General features: G+C 39.4%; 1 protein-coding gene across 1 annotated transcript in view; it reads left to right on the forward strand.

Annotated features, from left to right (window-relative positions):
- Positions 1 to 19,241, forward strand: part of LOC111651875 (cytosolic carboxypeptidase 6-like) — a 171,393-nt gene that overhangs the window by 18,868 nt on the left and 133,284 nt on the right. The window contains exon 3 of the mRNA XM_023401955.2: positions 4,147 to 4,271. Coding sequence (XP_023257723.1) covers positions 4,147 to 4,271 — 125 coding nt within the window. The remainder of the gene's footprint in view (positions 1 to 4,146; positions 4,272 to 19,241) is intronic.

Consider the following 19,241-nt stretch of genomic DNA (forward strand, 5'->3'; position numbering starts at 1 on the left):
TATTTGCATCCTGTTTACTTGCCTTTGGCCCTGTGTAATGATGCAGGTTTCATACCCATTTTACTGACACTTTTGTTTTCACCAGCAACATACAGTATCCTGTAGTGTTATATGATTTCCTCTTTTCCTTTTCTATTTTTTCCTATTTGTTTTTATAGTTGTGTGAGAGAGGTACAGAAAGGAAGACGGAAGGAGAGGAGGAATTAGAGAAAGACAGACAAAGATAGAGAGAGACAGAGGGTTTTGTTCTGGGTTTTCCTCAAGGAGAGGCTGTCATGTGTAAAATCTTGTTCAGAACCAGCAATTGTGTTTTGTTGGGCTGCACCAGCAGGGCTAAGCTTTTCGTTGAAAACCAATTTGTTAATGTCTTAAACGCTGCACTAGTTTTCCCTCAAGGACAAAGATTGATATTCAACATAACCTGCCAAGACACCACTGAAGAAGAATATGGAGAGAGATGATACTCAAGAGGAATTATGCAAGAGATCTCAAAGACTAGAAACTGTGTCTTTTTTCCTCTTTCTTGTCTTCTCTCAGTCTGTAGTTCATTAGCTTCACTTACACTAATACAGTCTGTCTGTTCCATAAAGAACCTAAGATAATTCTCGACAAATGTGGTGTTCTGTGAATTGCTTTTCAACATCATACAGACTCAACATAACTTTGCTTTATCTAGTTTATCTTTAATGCTTTCAGAGGGCATTTCAGAAAAATCAGTTAACCGTTTATTTTAGTTAAATACTAAATGATATGGGATTGATTAAAAGGGTCAAGCTACCAGCCTACCAAAGTGTTTGAATCTGGAGCTAGCCACCATAAAATTAAAACTGAGATCAATGGCGTGTCATATCCCTGCTGCTCCACGGGCTGAACATGTAATTCTAACCTTGAGGCTGCAGCCATCTCTCACGTCAGGCCTTCCAGCATCAGGCTCAATAACCCACCCGCCCATGGCTGCTGTCTGTTGCTGCCCATGCTACAGTATTCACAAGCAGGAGCAGACAGATATTAGTTTGGTCTCTATCTTATGTCTCTTCTACAGAAGTTTGGTCAGACATTGGTACCATGATGGTATGCAGCCATTAGTTTATTTTGGGTCTTCTTCAGTAGAGATACACAGGTTGTTGTGTAGGTGTTTGAAGTAGGATTACAAAACCAAAGGGTAATCACTATGGCTGTCACAATATCAGATTTTCACTAAATGATTATCATGGACAAAATATTTCACGATCTGTGGAAAATTTGAACATAAATACTACTCAGTGGCTATTGCACATCTTTTGTTTTCTTTTTGTAATTTTGATGTCTCTTAAAATTTGTCCATCATAAGAAATGATAGCAGAACCCCTCATTTGTGATCTAGTGCTTTGAAAAAAGTAAATTATAGTTATGGTTTCTAAGCTTAGAAAATGGTGGACTTCAGTGGGTTATTTGTTTATGTTGTTTCTGACAGCATTTCATGTGAACTACTTCTCAAAGGGAGAAAAATTGATTAGCATCATATTCTGTTTATTTCCAATTAACTGTGTAGTGAAGTTTTATAATGATGTGAAGGAGAGTTTCACAAGTGGAGGTTCTCAAATCAATATATTGATTGGTGATAATGGTTTAAAAGCATTTACTCAACTTAAATCTTTAAAAAAAATAATGCCTCAAATAAATAACCAAAGTGCCCTCAGAGAGTGATTGTGCTTCCATTACTGAACAGCATTATTAAGACTCTGATAGGAAGGATGACCTTTGGAGACCATCATCAACTTGGTCTAATAGGCTGTATTTGGCAGTGTCAGCTCTGTGAATAGCTGTGATGTTGGTATGAGAGATGATCGATTCGATTACACATCTGTCTGGAACAGGTGCTGCTCTGCTGTCTATCTCCTCTCTTTGTCAGTGCTTGCTAGCTGCAGCTGGGTCTGGTTCAACCCTCCTCTCCCTGCTCTTGGCTTTATCTGCTTTCAATGGCTCGGGATTGCATTTCAAACCAGCCAAAAAGCTAGTCCATGCATGCCTGCCTGCTTCTTAGCTAGCCAGCCACTATGAAAAACAAACAAGGGCTGGATGGTAATTCAGTATTATCATTTAACTTCATTGTCTTTGAAATATCATAACAAGACCTCATATCAAGATATTGTGTTTCATTTTTTTATTAGGCTAAATGAATGACAGAATATGAGATCATAAATGCTTCACATAGTTCTTTTGGAAATTCTATTTTTTTCTGTAAAATGTTAAGAAACGGTAGTCTTAACATGTATAATATGAGACTTTAAATTCACATGATTTTGAACACTTTGGTATGGTAAGAATAATTTAAAGATAATATTGTGGTAGTTATCACAGATAATATATTTTTTTCCATATTTATCCCACTTTTATTGCATTTATATTTTAATGCAGTTGTGTCCCAAACTGACAGAAGAGATTTTCTTCTGACACGTTTTACCAGAACATATTTTTTCAGATCGAAAGACAGACATGCTTAACTTTTGCACAGAACACGTAGTTAATACTTGGTAAAAGTCATTTATCAGCATGTAGATTTCTTGTCTTTCTCTCCCTCCTCCAGATCACACCTCTACCTTTCTGTCATTGCCTATCTAACCTTACTGTCTTATGGTAAGCTTCTTAAATATATAATGAGCAGAGTCTGGATGAATGAATAGATGAAATACAACAGTTATATATTTCAGCATTGCCATCAACTCCCTAATCAGTCAGAGAAGCGATGTGCAGAGAGGGATTTTTTCTTTTCCAGGCACCAGTTTGCTGGAATGAGACGCCACTCACCATTAGTGCTAGCTGTGGAAGCTGTTAGTGGATCGGCTTCAAATGTAAATACGGATATGTCATCAGGTTATTGTTACACAATAACCTCTTGCAATTTGTTTCTCACTGCTTGTGCGTTGCCATTGCATGCATGTTGTAAATGAAACACACTTTAAATATACCACTCTAAATATGAAAATTAAAACTGTTATGCTGTTGTTTATATTTCAGAACATGTGGTAGTTTTCTGCAGTGCTGTTTAAAGTAATGATTGCACTTCTGTGGATAGCTTCAGCAGAGCAGAGAAAAAGTGTATGTGTGTGTGTGTCGGTGTGTTACAAGCTGACTAGTGGATTAGCTCTGTCCGATGGCAGAAGGAGAGGGATCTACTTTGACAGTGGTAGTTAGCCCATCTGTCTATAATCAGCTGTGTCTGTGTGTGTGTTTGTGTCTGTGTGTTCATGCTGCTGCTACGGCACTACCTGCCACCAGGTGGTCAGCAGTACCCTGATGTAGAGTTCTGAGGGACTTTGAGCCTTGTGGTCTGCCCTGTTTGCCAGCGAATTTAACTCTTGAACAGCTGCTAACCTTATACCATCTCAGTTCAGCTTTTAAAATGACAGAGTTGACTGCTCTCATGTATTGGGTGAAGCTTTCAATGCGTCACTTTTCCATGCAGCACCAATGAGAAGGCGAACACACTTTTATCTCACTGTTCCTCCATCTCTTGACCCTGACAATCATTAATTCGTACATGCACCACAAGAGTCTCCACTACATGTGTCTCCACACATAAATCAGAAGATACAGACAAAACCTATATTTAGAATGCTTGTCATTTAATCATCTACCACCCAGTCATCTTATAGACAGCTTTGAGAGTTGGAAGCGAGGAAATATTTCCCATTGGATTAATTATACTTCCACTGATCATCTGGATCTATTTGCTGTGGATAGTATATTGTGTGTCAGTTATGGATGGCTGAAACAACCCTGTCTGTTGGTCTTTCTGATCCTCACACTCACTGCTCTTTGTGGGCTTTGTTTTGGTTTGAGAGTCTTACCAATGTAGAAAACTGTGCAGCTACATTCACTAATAAAACAGGCAGGAGGCGTCTATGACAGTGATGCTACATTAGTAGACACTTGACTGCGACATATTGATTTAACACATCTGCCTTTGAAAGCAGATCCTCAATTTAAAGTAAGGCCATGTTGTGTTATCATTTTGTTTTGTCTTGCGATTGCATGTCTGTTTGTAATGTTTTGAGTCGATTGACTGAACCTTTAGGAATACTGATAATGATCCAGTGTGATTGTGTGTTGTGGACTGCTCAGTTCTACTTAATGCTAATGTAAGCTGTCTCACTGATTCTGCAGGGAACCTTGGCCGTGTTGACTACATCAGTGAGTTTGAGTTTGACCTCTTCATCCGGCCTGACACCTGCAACCCGCGCTTTAGAGTCTGGTTCAACTTCACAGTGGAGAACGTCCGTGAGACACAGGTCAGCATGCTGTAGTCTTGTATAGTGCTACCATTAATCATAGAGAAGGCTTTTCTCCCAATTCCTTTGCATAACACACAAAGACTTCTGTTTGAGGCTGTCCAGTTGCTGCAATGAAATGAAAACTATCAAGTTTGGTGTTTTCTTAAATCGATGCTGACAAAATGAACATACTCTAAAGCCCCTACCTACTGCCTTTTTCATGGGCCTAATGATGTAGATGACCTATTGGTAATATAAATAATCTATATTTATTTAGTTTATTATATTATTTGTTTATTTTAAAACTTGAAGAACGCATGACTGTATCAATCAAACAATCCTTACACTAATTTTACACATATCTTATACACATATGTATGCGGTAGGTCTTACATACTTAAAGACAATGTTGTTCACAGAAATATCACAAGTTTCTGATGGTCTAGCACAGCACAGTGAGGGCAGCAACTGTGGCTGCCTTCATATAGACTAAAAGGAAAATCATTTATAATGCAATTCTTGCCTAATTGTCATATCTTGGTCAGAAGAAAATTGCATTTTTTAACACTGATCACTTTCGAACTAAATTAAATAATAGTAATTGAGCCAATATAAATATGCAGCAGGACCATTTCCAGTTTTTCATTTTTAAGATGATACCAGTTCTTGTGTTTTTTTCACTGGCACTACTATGACTCTGGATCTCAAGAAGAAATATGGTGAACAGAGGATGTTAAATGTTATGTGTAGGTGAAATGCAGTTTCATGTTGTCATGGTCATAACTGGTACACATAGTCAAACCATCATAGATAATTATTTTTTATTAGCCACACATTTTTGTTCCAACCTTATGTCAAACTAGCCATAAGAAATGTAAACATCATGATACCTCACCAAATATCCTGTGACACATCTCAGTGCATTAGAAAATTGTGCCCATAACACCACCAACGTTGTTTCTCCTCAGAGCTGAGGAAGTCTTCTACTTCCTACTTCACTTCTTGTCACAGTTTTCCAAGCTTGATTCTGCCACTAGCAAGCTCTGAGTCCTGTGATTGGTTGACAGAGGTGGTCACATGCCACAGAGATACACTGTATGTGGGTACAGTGAGTGTGGCTTCAGGGGGATGGAGGCTTGTTCCACCATTTAAATATAACTTTGCAAGATCAGAAGGAGGTAAAACTGAAAACATAGGCTTTTAAGTTTGACTGCTGCTATATCATTTGTGTGCATACAAGCTTGTCAGGCTTAGATATGAAGCAAACAAAAAAATGAGAGATAAAGTATAGAGAGAGACGTTCTGAAGACAGCCAAATATAAAGACAGAGGGAGTGAGGTAGACAGAGGGAGGGAGAAAGAGATTGACAAAGATGAGACTGAAAAAAAGCAAATAGAGATCCATAGAAAAAAAGCTGAAAAAGGGAAGGATGAATCCACAGCATGCTGTTGCTGCTGTCTTCCTGTAGAGTGTCCAGCCCTGCCTATCTGAGGCTATCAGGCCTATCAGCCCATCTCCCTGCAGTGCTGTAGTCAGCACTAATCACATTTTATGGCTCTGAGATGAATGGGAGGCCTCGGCTTGGAGCCGGATCGATCCCAGGGCCAGATAGACCAGCACCAGCAGCCTGCAGCCTGGGCCAACAGGATATTTGCTGTTGTGGCAAAATGACTGAGAAAGTGTGTGAGAGAGAGACAGAGAAAGTGACTAGGGAGTGGAATATGACGCTGTCAACGACAAAAGAATGATAAATGTCAGGTCTATGAACACACTATGTACAGTGGTACATGCAAGAGCAAGCCTACAGGTAACAGAAACAGGTGAGCAACTATTTCCGTTGCACACTTCCACGCTCTCTCTATAGGAACCCTCACAAGCTTCTTTCATAGAAATCTGTTTCTTATCTGTCCAATTTCCTTCTTCAAAGAGGCGTTGTGTGAATTTAATCTACTCCAGTAGAAGGTGTTGTGGTTAAGTGCTGCCTGTGCATTTTGCCTGTGTGTGTGTGTGTGTGTGTGTGTGTACAGAATCTGTGATTAGGTGGTGTCTTTGTGCCTAGAATCATCAGCATTCACATAAATCATTAGTTTACACCCTAATGGCTGTAATAGTGTTCTGATATGAAACAAAAAGTAAAACGGAAAAATTAAACAAAAAATAATAGCATGAGTAAATAAACCAACTAAGTGTAGCTATGTGGGGAAAGGCTGTGCTATAGAGATATCAGTGGGTTCCAGGGGAGAACTGGGCTGTTGGAGTGTTTCATCCAGCTAAGCCTTGCTAACTCTCAGCCTGAGCCAGGGGAATGGGGAACAGTAAAAGCCCGTGATATTGGAAGTGAGATGGCCATTTTGAAGGAATGTAAGCTGGTGAAACAGATTTGGTCTGCCTCAATCAGCTTAGCAGCTTTGTGGAAATTGGCTTCACCGTAGCACTGGTTATGATGGATGGCTGGATGGATGAATGTCTCTTTTTTGTATGTCCTTTCTTTTTTTGTGTTTTTCAACCACTCACTTACCTCAAAGCCCAGACCAATTGTGGTTACGTTGGTTGCAATGACCGGGACCATTTGACTCCACTTGAGGTTTTGCTTATTTTCTTTAAGAAAATATCCTGCAAAAAAATACTTGTGCTCAGTAATTGCTCTGAATTTTGACTGGGCCACAGGGAGAAAGATGTGGTGGCACAGTGAAATTTTGAAAGTTTGTTTTGGCATGAAAGTACACCCATCCACCATGTCTCAGTTTTGTATGGCAGGTTTGTACCATGGTTTACGATAATTAATTTTCACACCAGACCATTATTGAAATATATTTAGGTAGATACAATTTCAGCAAAGAGCTATTGGATGGATTGTCAGGAAATTTGGTAAAGACACTAATGTTTCCCTCAGGGTGAATTATAATAACTTTGGTGGTCCCCTGACTTTTTCATCAATTCTTCATTCAACCAAATACTTGCAGAATGAATGGCTCTCCCATCAGCCTCAGCTGTACTTAGTTTTTACTGCCAACATGCTAAACTAAAATAGTGAGCATGCATGACATTAGCATTTAGCTAAAAACATCACTGTGTATCCAGTGTAGCTGTAGGAGCAGTCTTATTACTTGATTAATTATAAACACTCAATGTCACAGATTAACTTATTAATCATCAAGTCATTTTGGCACTACACTCTTTTCTGTAGTGTTTTTTTATAGAGAGGGGAGTGAGTGAGCATCGTATAGAGTCTTGAGTCCTGCACCATTTACCTGCTGGTTAACCCGCAAATATTACGTTGGTGAAAAAATATAAATTCACTGGTAAAGGCACAATTAGAAATAAACTAAGTGTGAGCAGGCAGTAGGTGAAATAAACATGAGAACAAAAAAACAAATGAAATAAAACAGAAAACAAAAAAGAAAGCGCAATCATTATCAAGCCTGATTACCCACCAGGATTTTTGTTATCGTGCCTTAGACAAAAACTTTCACGCCTCAAGTCATCATCAACTGAGACAAACTGAGAACTGAGATTGCAGCTGACTGATAATAATAGTGCAGTTACTTTGGATATGTGGAGATAGCCATCGTGCATGCCCTGCGTGAATACAACCTGGATGAGTTTTGAAGTGTTAACTTGTGTTGACTTTGTGCTAAATTAACATTATGGGCAGGGGTCGGGTCACGGCACTTATATTAATGACTTGGGTTGGGTCTGGGTTTGATTTAGAGTTAATTGTGGGTAATAACTCAGTTACGGTACCGAGCTTTGTATTTTTTCATCATTGTTGCTCCCTTTTGCAAACCTAAGTACGTTACCTTGTCCACTTGGTCATCCTGCAAAAATGGGGTAAAACAAACCTGAATTCTACAAGCATGTTGAAGTTTGGTCATTGTTCACTTAGAGCAGAAGGCCAGGACTCTATCTCATTTACTCTCATTAATATGACAAGAACTCAGTATCTTGGGACCTTTTAAAAAAGTTCTGTGTCCTATGTCCAAACTGAGTGAATTTCAACTTGTCATGTAAGTTCCAGCTACCACTATTTCATTTCAGCTTCTGCCTATGTTATGACCAGGAACCAGTGGATGAGTTGATATGATACCCCATTGGGTAACTTGATATGCCATTCCATTCTGCTGTAGGGATGTGCTTGATGTCAGGCTCCGTGAAGGGCACGGCTGTGAGCTATTATCGTAGGAGCCTTCAGGGAGCCATTCATAGAAGACAGGCAGTAAAACCTTGCACCGAGCGCCTTCAACTCCTCTAGCTGCTGCAAGGGTGATTTGTAAGCCTCACTTGTCCAGGGAAAGCACAGTGCAGGGCGGTTACTCTCCATAATCAGGAAAGAGGACGAATTGAAGCAGAATAGGCCATGTGTTAACTAGAATCCCTAAAGAGCCATCATCACTTTACACTTTCAGACAATACCCACCTATTTAAATTCATCATCAGCGAAGTTATGCAATTTGTCGTAGAGAGATGAGTTGGATGGCACATTAAGTTAAATATTAAACAGGATGTTAAAACTATCACAGAACCATTATGGATCATGTCTTGGTGACGGTAATCAACCAGTCCTACTTTTATGCAGCTACTGGTTTTCACAGAATATGAAAAACAACTTGTTTTGGGCTATAACCAGCTCTATAAATGAGTGCAACATTATATGAGTCAGATATAACGTCATAGTTCCTAATTAGGTTTAAAATGCCTTCAAACATCCTCTAAAATGTGTAATTTTCTAAATGTGTAATTTTCTTATCAGTTTGAAAGATACACCATTAATATTCTGATGTCTTGTGCTAAAGCAGAGAAAAAAAGAATGAAGTAAAGAATGAGTGAGAGAAAAGGAGAGATAGGGGGGGAGCAGTGCAAGAGCAGGGTAATAGATGTGATGCACACTGAATTCTTTTTCCATACAGAAGAGACAGAAGCAGGAAGACAGGATATAGGAGGAGGAGGAGTGGTGTATTAACGAGAAATGACTCATTCATGTAAGCAATACATTTCCCTCCCATCCTAAATAGAGCACATTGGCAGCAGTTCTGGGAAGTCAGCTGCTGGTTGTGGTGTGTAACATCAATGCCAGCCTGTATATTGCAGGTACTTATCTGAGCTTGCTGCTTCATCAGCTCTGGACAATGTTCACCACTGCTCCTCCCTGTCTTCTCAGGTTTGCAGAAGTATGTAGTGACACTCCACTCCCCCTTGTCTACTCCACCTCTTTCTCCTCCTCCCTTCCCTCTGTGCTCTTGTATTGCTCTACCATCAGGTCTGTTTTGTGATGTCCTTCAGCAGTGATAGAGGGAGAGGAGGACAGACACTTCTCTAGTGAGCAGCACTGGATGAACATGGGCTATTCATAGCTGGCATGTTGTGGCCCATGATAATGCGCTGCAGACAACTAGTTGATGGTGGTTATTCGTGGCACCACATTTGGTCTGCCTATGGGATGGCTTGCTGGATATGTGGCTCCAGGATTAGACTCCTACTCATACATAGGCACTTTTATCAAGTCTACGCATGCTGTCAAAAACATACACAGGCAAGGGCTTGTGACAAAGATGCACACTCTAAAACTCACACACACAAACTCACTTACATGCTTGTCTGCTTGTCTTCTTGCCCTGTCTGTTGAAAAGACTCCACACACAGGCTGGCCATGTCATTTTTAGTCCTTTTCATTGCCTTTTCTTTCCCTTCTGCCTCTGCAGCATATGGCACAAGGTAGATAGGCATGTATCCTTTGCTTGTGGTCTTCTTCTTCTTTGGAAGTTCATTTTTTAAGCTTCCCCTCTCTACAGTCTCCAAAGAAGAGACATTGGCTTCTGTGTGACTCTGCCAAAGGGATTATTTCACTTCAAACACACAACATAGGCCCAGAAAGTTTAGGATCCTAGTTTCAAACCCCGGAAAGAAGTTGTGGAAAGACTTGTGTGGTTTTGAAAGACATACAAGACATCAGACAGTTGTGTCAGGGAGCGTAGGGTATCATAAGTGACCTTGTTCTGTTAAAGAGAACTAAGGCATCCTTCCCTATTGTCAAGGCTGATGCTCCCTGGATCACTTCATAATGACATGGACAAAAGGAAATGACAACAGCACAAAATGAATTTCAAATTGTCTCCCTGATAGCAAAATGAGTTTTCCCTGGGTTATCTCAGCTGACGCAAGGTTCCTTATCAAAATTCATTGCCTTATTTTTAGCTTGATATACTTTAAAAAAGGAGGCACAGAGCTTAAGGGTATGTTTTGAAATAAAGCAGACACTTTTTATTACGAATTTGGATTGTCTTTATGCACATAGCAGACTCACACATAGCTATCTCAGTTTCCAGGGACTTGTAGGGTTAAAAATAAAAACAAATTACACATGCCTAATACTACAGTTTCCTCTTTTCCATTGATTTGTCACTAAAATCTCTAAGTGCTTTTTGACAAAATATTCAATACTAAAACATCTATGGTTGTGCTAGTATATGAACATTTGGGGCCTCTGCTTTTGTTTATGTGTTATATGTCATGAAACAGCTTTTAGTTTGCATCTGTATATAAGTTGGTGTGTAGGTGTCCATCAGGACAGTCATCAGTGGGCCATCCATTCGGAGCCTGGCAGTATGGCACAGTGAGATGTTGCCAAAGTGGACTCTGAGTACTAATTTTGTGAATCAAGGCAAAGAGTGCAAAAAGCAGTCAGGTGCTCAAATTAAGTGGTAGTGAACTTTTGGTATTTTTTGGCATAGTGTACCTAGTTTACATGTAAACACAGCAGGATAAGAAAAAAAAATCTATCATAACTCTTTTCAAATGCAGTTTTTTTTTTTTTTACTTGTTTCCTTAGTAAAGTTGCTCCAAATTGTGCGTAAAAGCAGAAAATCGTAAAACTGCAACCTGTCATAAAATTGCCATTCTTCGCTGGATAGGCAGTGACACTCTCCCTTAAGTGTCTCCCTCTTTGCCTGCTACAATGCATGTTATGTCACCATCACCAGGTGCAAGCAAAAAAAAAAAAACCCACTACACTAAGGGAAAATACCTTCTGCATGAAGACAGAGCTTTCTCTCGTTACCTCTGGTCCTCACCACAAAATCTGCTTAAATTATAATAGTGCATCAACATACACACATGCACAAACACTCAGTCACAAATAGAAAGCTGTTCAACTGTAAATCCTACAAACTAAAATTGAGGGCCCAAATGTCTTGAAGTTGTTATTGTTGTAGTTTTGGTAGTACTTTAGAGGCTGGTGGTGGCAAAGGGCCAGCAGGCCTTCAATAGAAAGAGCAGGGTTGCAAGCCACAGCATGAATAGCAGGCAGAGAAGAATGATGGAATAGAAGGAAAGACAGAGAAATGAGAGGAGTGATGTGTTAACTACTCTTTTGAGAGGTCTAGCTGTTTAGAAAGAGGGTGTTGTTAGTATATGGATACATTTAAAAAAAAAATCTATAATATGGGTACAGCTAAGCGCAATATTGAAATAATAATAATCATGTTCTGAATATTTTTCAGTATTTTTAGTGTTTATTGCTGCTTTATGGAAATTATTAATGGAAATTGCTGACATGTTGCAATTTTTTTAGTACTACCTAGATGTATATAAAAGTTTGGTGTAAATATCTAACCTGCCAACTAATCTTATATTAGTCACAGCTTTACCTATATCATTAAAAGAAACCGAGGAAGGAGAGTACAGAGTAGTAGGTGGTGAGCAGGGGAGAAAGCAGAGAATTGCTGAGGTTTCAGGGGGAGGCATGGTATGGCGGCTCACTAAGGGCCTTGTGGAGCTGCTGTGCATCTGCATGAAATGATGAGCCTGGTGTCAGGACATGGATCATCCTTTTACACCGAGTAATGAATACAGATTGCATACCGGATAGAGAGCCTCTGCAATCTGCTGCACCACAAATGAAACAACTGCCGTTCTAATCAAATAGTCTTTTCATGCCAGCGCAGCCCTCAACTTGGGCTAAATTCAATTCCAGATTCGCAGATTTGTGGGTTGGGGGTTGGAGAGATGCAGGAGGCAAGGGGGAGTTATAAATGTTGTAATTAGAGTATTGTTTAATGTGTATGTGTGTAGACATGATGTGTGTGTATGTTGGTGTGGGGGTGGGGGTGGGGGGGCCTCCCTGGCATCATGTTGTCGTTAACCACTTGGTTATTTTAGATAGCAGTTGGAGGAATGGTTCCAATCACAGCAAACACACACACACACACACACACACACACACACACACACACTTGCACAAATGCACACATTTAGCTAATTATGCCAACTAGTGGCTTGGGAGAACACGTTCTCTGTATTCTGTATTTAGGGAACAGCGAGGAGCTTTGAAGGAGAGCCGCAGTGCCTCTTTGATGCTGCTTTTGTTTTTTGTTTGTGTGGTTTAATAATTTAATCAAGCCAAACGTCCTCCTTCTCTCTGTAACTGTCTGTTGGTGGAGGCTAATTACTCTGCAGATTGTTCTCCTGGTGCTAGAGATGAGAGTTTAGATCTAGAGGGGGGGAAGGGGTGCTGTTGGCTGTAATTTAACAGTGTACTGATGGGCTAAGCTGTCTGTCGACTGCTGTTTTATTGTTTTGGGAGGCTGCTGACGAGCTACTATTCTAATATACACCATCTGATGAGAATGCCTGCAATGTTGTAGTCATTGTCTTCCTTTTTATCTATCTATCTATCTATCTATCTATCTATCTATCTATCTATCTATCTATCTATCTATCTATCTATCTATCTATCTATCTATCTATATGTCTGTCCATCTGTCTGTCTGTTTATGAATACCTTTTCAAGTGCCATAACTATATAATGACATTTCTAAAAGTATGTGTGGTTATTGAGAGCAACAACACTAACCCTAGCTGATTTGCTAAAGAAGTATCAAAGTTTACATAGACAAAACTAATATACAATGAGATTAGATCAGATGAATGGTATTGGAGTAGTAGGTGTTATCATTATACAAATATGCCATCCAAGTTATTTTTTGCAATTGATAAATAGCAAAGAAAATGCCTCTAAATCATCACAGGATCCTTTATGAGCTAGCTTTGTTATAGCTTGTGATTGATACACTTCTTTAATATATAGTGAATACAATCTACTTTTCCCAGTTGCAGGCAGGCTGGTAGTATTCGTGTGCTTTTGGATTCACTAGCATCACAGTGCCTGCCATTTAGACTGGAGGCTTCAACATCCATCCCAATGTACTGTATGACTGACACACCACATCAATGAAGAGATCAGAGCTTCAGCTTTCATTTAGTGTTCAGTGAACTGCTATAACATTCCCTTCTGTTGCTAGTGAAATTTTAATAAGACAAGATATACACCAGGGATCCTAGAGAAAGTAGAGAGTTAAACCCCGAAAACCACATATTTAACTATGTCTGTGATCTGTGTTCCACTAACCGAGCTTCCTTCTGTAAATCAGAAATCCTACAGCATGGTTCATTCAAACTGCCTGTTGCTGTCTTTAATCAGCAATAACAACAACTGACCGTTCTGGGGTAGTCTTGAAGATATCATCCCGCATCTAGAGCTAGGCCAATTCGTGTAACTGATTAGATTTCATTGCTGCTGGCCCTAATTAGTGTTCATGTAATCAAATCAACAGGCAGACTAGATAATGTACAACTGTACAGTACAATGTTATACACACTACAGAGGATGAACATATCCTCATCAGAAATGAATTGTGCATGTGTTTGAAAGTTAAAGTGGCGAGGTGTGAGCTGGGGCTCTCCATGTGTTGTGGCTAGAAGCATTGTAATCTTAGTTCTGTGAGCAAGGGCTCTGATGGTGCTATAGTCTTATCCGTGCACATCTTGTCTTATCTTGCCATCTTGTGCATGTGTTGGCTTGGTTAATCATGGCAGACCTGCAATACTTTGCAGTAATGGCTGTGTAAGTGGCTGTTGCACTGCAACCAAGGGGACACAGGGACCTAGATTGGAAGACTAGACATTGCTGGGGCCATTATTATGGTAAATTACACATGAGTTACAATTGTAAAAGTTACTGTATTCACCAGTGTGGAGCAAGAGCTGATCCATCTTACCCCTGGTCACATCTCCATGTTGAAATTTTCAAATGAAAGCCAAAGAGCATGATTGATGGACCCAAAGCAGAGGCAAAAGTCTGGCTCTATCCTGAGCTGATATACAGTACTGTACTATAGTATACATCTCAGGACCTGCTGCTGCATGGAGATACTGTCAGTCCAGGAGGGGCAGTGTTGCATCATGGAAGGCCATCCTTGACCTCAGGAACTACAGTCTAATTTACTGAGTTAATGTAGTTATTTCGTAGTTCTCTATTAGAACGTGCAGAGATTTAAACATTTGTGATACTATTTTTCCTATCCTGCAGTTAACTTTTGAACTGTTCTGCTCTTTGGCACTACATTCCAGGTGTTATTCCACTTAATTATTATTTGTCGTTTAAATGATGGTACACTTAAACATGTTGCTGTACTGAAACTTAAAATGCAAAACTCCATCTGATTCTAGGGAGGGGAAAAAAGGCAAGTTGTGCTACAGGTAATGAATATAGTATTTGTTCTTTGATATTGGAAAAAATATTTAAGGCAACGTTTACCCCTCCTGTTGCAAATATACATGTATTGTACTGTAATGATGATAATGTATAGTGAAATGCACTATTGTAAAACAGTGCATCTCACTGGTGCTGCTGTTATTGAGGTTATTGTTTTTGAATGTGTGAGATTGGAAGCCGAGAAGCAGGGAGTGGTAAAGTTTTGGCTGTTGAGGTTGTTTCAGTGTTGATTTGATGTTGCAGTTTTGTGGAGGGAGACACTTTCAGACTGTGCACACACATCATGTGGTTAGGTCAAGCCAGTTGGGCTAATTTACTCTGTGTGCTGTCAGTGACACTGGGTGGGGGGCTAGCTGCTGGTAGCATGCTGGCCCACAAAGCAAGCTGTGAGGAGAGACATTTATAGCCACTCTAGTGGCAAGTGCGTACATGCTCAGTCACTAATACACTCATTTAGTGTAATATAATGTGCTGGCCTTGGAGCAAGAGTACAGTATCTGTATGTGTGTGTGTGTGTGTGTGTGTGTGTGTGTGTGTGTGTGTGTGTGTGTGTGTGTGTGTGTGTGTGTGTGTGTGTATGTATGTTTTGTGGGTTGTGGCTCATGCAGACCTCTATCTCTTGGCAGCACCTGGGATGGGTGGTGTCCGCACTGTGCACAACCATAAATCAAGACTGTGGCCTCAAATATGTGTGTTCTGTCCATCTTTGGTGCCTGCAGTTATATATTCAGAAGTTGAATGTCCATAAAACAAAACAGTGATTATTCAGGCTGGTTGGTTCATGTGTGTGTGCGTGTGCGTGTGTGTGCGCATATGTGTTTGTGTGTGCGCCAGAGCCCCTGTGGGATCTAACTTCCTGGTCTGCGATGCCTTGGTCACATCTGCTATGAATGTTTCATGTCTCACTGGTGGTAATCTGCTTTTTGGTGGGCCCACTGCCTCACACATAGAAACACACACACACACACATACACACACATTAGACTTAACAATTCAATTACTTTAACACTGTTTATCCGTACAACTTTTATTTTTATCAGTACAAATACATTTTCATTAATTCAGCCGCAATTAACCGGGTTTTGCAGCATTGGTTCTGCATTGAAGTAATTGCACATATATGGTAAACCGAAAAACAAGATTTAAAATGTAGTTTGTCAAGTAACAGTCACATGATTATTGCATGGAGAGAATGTATTTTACATTGTTGATATCCTTGTACACTTGTGTATGGCTTAAAAATTCACAAAGCAGGTATAAAGCAGATTTAAGAGTTAAATGGGATTGTGAAGGTTTGTTGGTTTATGGGGGTATGGCCCAGCTAGTGTAAGACATACAATAAAAACAGAATGCCTGAAGCTGCTCTAAAACTTGGTTGGACTAGGTTGAGGATCATTTATCTTTGACATCAAAACTGTACTGCCACACCTGATTTTTATTGACAATTCTCTCTGAAGTGCTCCCTGTACTTTTCAGTAAAAGCAATTTCATGGCAAGCCAAAATATTACAAAATGGAAGCAAGTGGAACAAAATCAACTTTTGCCCAACGACAGATAAGGTTTTGGCTTTTAAAAGGTTGATCTAAACTAGCATTAAAACAGGGCCCTGTATGTTAGAATTTATAGTGTAAATGTACATCTTGGTTCTACTCAGAGGACTCTCCCTGTCAAAGATGCCCTGACACTTTAAGAAAAATAAACTTTCCTGGGTATTCCAGGGATTCTCTCTGAAACACGACTGAGATTGGGGATCACAGTGTGATAGAGACACCTTACTGCTTTGTTCAGCCTGCATGTGTGATATCTCCACCATGGCAGCAGCTCTGCCAGAGAGTGTTTGAGAGTAAACAGATGTTGTTTGTCTTTCTGATGTCGAGATTTAGCATCTCCAGGGATGCAGCGGACCTGTGCTTTCCTTTAAGCTCACATAGGAATCAGAGATGGAAATAGCTCAAACAGATGAACACTGTTTCACAACAAAAGTGAGACTAGAGTTCTTTACACTGCCGTGCTCATGGACAATATGGTCTTGTGGTTATGTTGCTTGTTGAAATAAAAAAATATGGTTCAAAGGATGGTCTCTCCTCTTGAGTTGGATGAAGATATCTTTTTTTAATTTTTTTTTATTGTGTTTAGATTATCTTTTATTATTTACCCTTTTAGATTTTTCTTTATCTTAACTGGCACTTCAATCTAGATTAAACATCAAATTGCAAGAGTTATTTCAAAGGCCCATAAAATTAATATACAGTATGTTAAACATATAATTAATTTCATGTCAGCCCTTACACCGTGATTGTTAATTGGCTCAGGTATTAATGGACTATAATGAATAGCACATATGTTGTTTGAAGGTAAAGTCACCCATAGCACCAAAGCTCAATGTGTATAGATAGTTTTATATGCTGGATTTGATTATTCTTTCTGATGCAATGGCGACACTGGTATAGATGAGAGCTGAAGAGATACATAAACAGCAAGAAACAGAATGTTCCCCTCCACTTTAATTGTCCTATCATTGTTAGCCAGCATAGAACACTGACAGCCTATGTGTGCTGTCAAACCCTGAATCCCTAAGGAAAAGCTTGCCTCTGTGGCTACTGGATCTGGCAAGCATACATCAGTACACTCAAATGAAAAGCCTGAAATGTTGAGGACCAAAGGAATGAGGGAAAAAAATGAAATGGGGGAAGACATAGATAAAAAAGACAGAGAGGAGTGGAAGTTTGGTGTATAATGAGCAGTTGGAATGTGAGGATTGCTGAATTAATCAGACTGCTAGAGCTCATACAGAGTAGACAGAATGCTTTTCATGTGACAAATGTGTAATTAAGAATGATTTTATAACACCCCACCACCAACACCCCACAACTCCACCCCCCAACCCCAAATACACACACACACACACACACACACACACACACACACACACACGCACATGCACATGCACACACACTTGATAGACTGGAGGTGAGTGGGAGGAACAAAGCATTTTTGTGTTTCCCTGCATATGTCTGTGGGTGTGTGTTTGTGTGTGTGTGTGTTTTGAGGGGGAGAGAGCAGACAAGTATAAGAGTGAGATGAGACGAAGGCTTTAATTACAGTCCTATTAGAATAACACCAACCCCCATTGCTCACTGATACTGAGTGATAGAATGGGATGTTTTTATTTTGGCGTCTCGCCTTTTTTGTCTTTTACATTTGACACCATATTTTTTCAGCCAGAATTTGTCACTTTTAAAGATTGTTTTTTGAGGCCCACACACACAAGATATTTATTTTGACGGCTCATTTTATAAGCAACGGCAGAGATGGTTGATATTTGAAAAGCCTGCCATCAAATTTTACTCACTGTGGTCTGGCAAAGTTCAGTTGGAATCTGTTTGGATTTCAAGAGTTGTGAAGGGTTGTGAACCAAAATAACTAAATAACCAAAATTCAAATTTCCTCCGCACATTTTACCATAAACAATTTAAAAAAACGTGTTGAATTTTTAACAGTCAAAATAAAAACCAATACATTTTTTAAAATAACCAAACAAGCCCTAATCAGCCTTTATACTGTTTGATCTGCACACCAGAATTGCTTCTAAATTATTTTGGATCGCAATAGTGTGGCTGTGTCATACCTCAAATCTGTTGTGTTCCGTGCATACACTAGCATTTGTGTATTTTCTTGTTTATTAAGTGTGTTGGCATCTTTTGGCCACAATGTAAAATATTCTGTATAGTAAATGTAAAATTAAATACAGAATTAAAACAGAAATTGAATCAATTCAGCGCTTACACTCTATTTCATCACTCTATCTCATCATCTTTTAAAATGTTAACATTGGTAACATTGTGAACAGTTGACATTGAGATTACAATTTTCCTTCACGGTCTGATCTGCTTCCACATTAAAAAGTTGTTAGGGTGAAACTTAGACAGAAATAAAGGATGAAAAATGGATACAAATGATAATCACTAATCCACCAGTGAGGAGTTGGAGGAGGATGAAGTGAAAGGACATTTTTTCCTAGAAGCAGGGGGTCAAAGTGAAGGAACTGTTCATTTTATCAGACCATTGAGGCTGTAGAAAACCATTGAGTAGCATTTTACAGTTGTAAGTCTTTTGTTGCAGCTCAGTCGATGCATAACGCTGGTTTATCCTGTCTTATTTTAGCTAAAGTAGTTGAATGCTCAATGTTCAAAATTAAATTTTCTCGGAATGTGGGGTTTGGCACACCTTAGTGTTTACAGTGCTTTGTTGTTGTTATAGGTTTACAGGTATTAACCAGAGAGGGTAACCTTCTAACCTAGCAATATTTAATATAGTAATTTATGCATTCAAATTATTGTTTGGATGCCTTATTTTCTATATCTGATGTAGACAAATAGTCATAGTGCATGCATGTATGTGTGTGTGTGTGTGTGTGTGTGTGTGTGTGTGTGTGTGTG

The sequence above is a fragment of the Seriola lalandi genome, unplaced genomic scaffold (genome assembly GCF_002814215.2).
Source record: "Seriola lalandi dorsalis isolate HSWRI2012SDOR001 ecotype SW California unplaced genomic scaffold, Sedor1 jcf7180002053835, whole genome shotgun sequence".
Classification (NCBI taxonomy): Eukaryota; Metazoa; Chordata; class Actinopteri; order Carangiformes; family Carangidae; genus Seriola; species Seriola lalandi.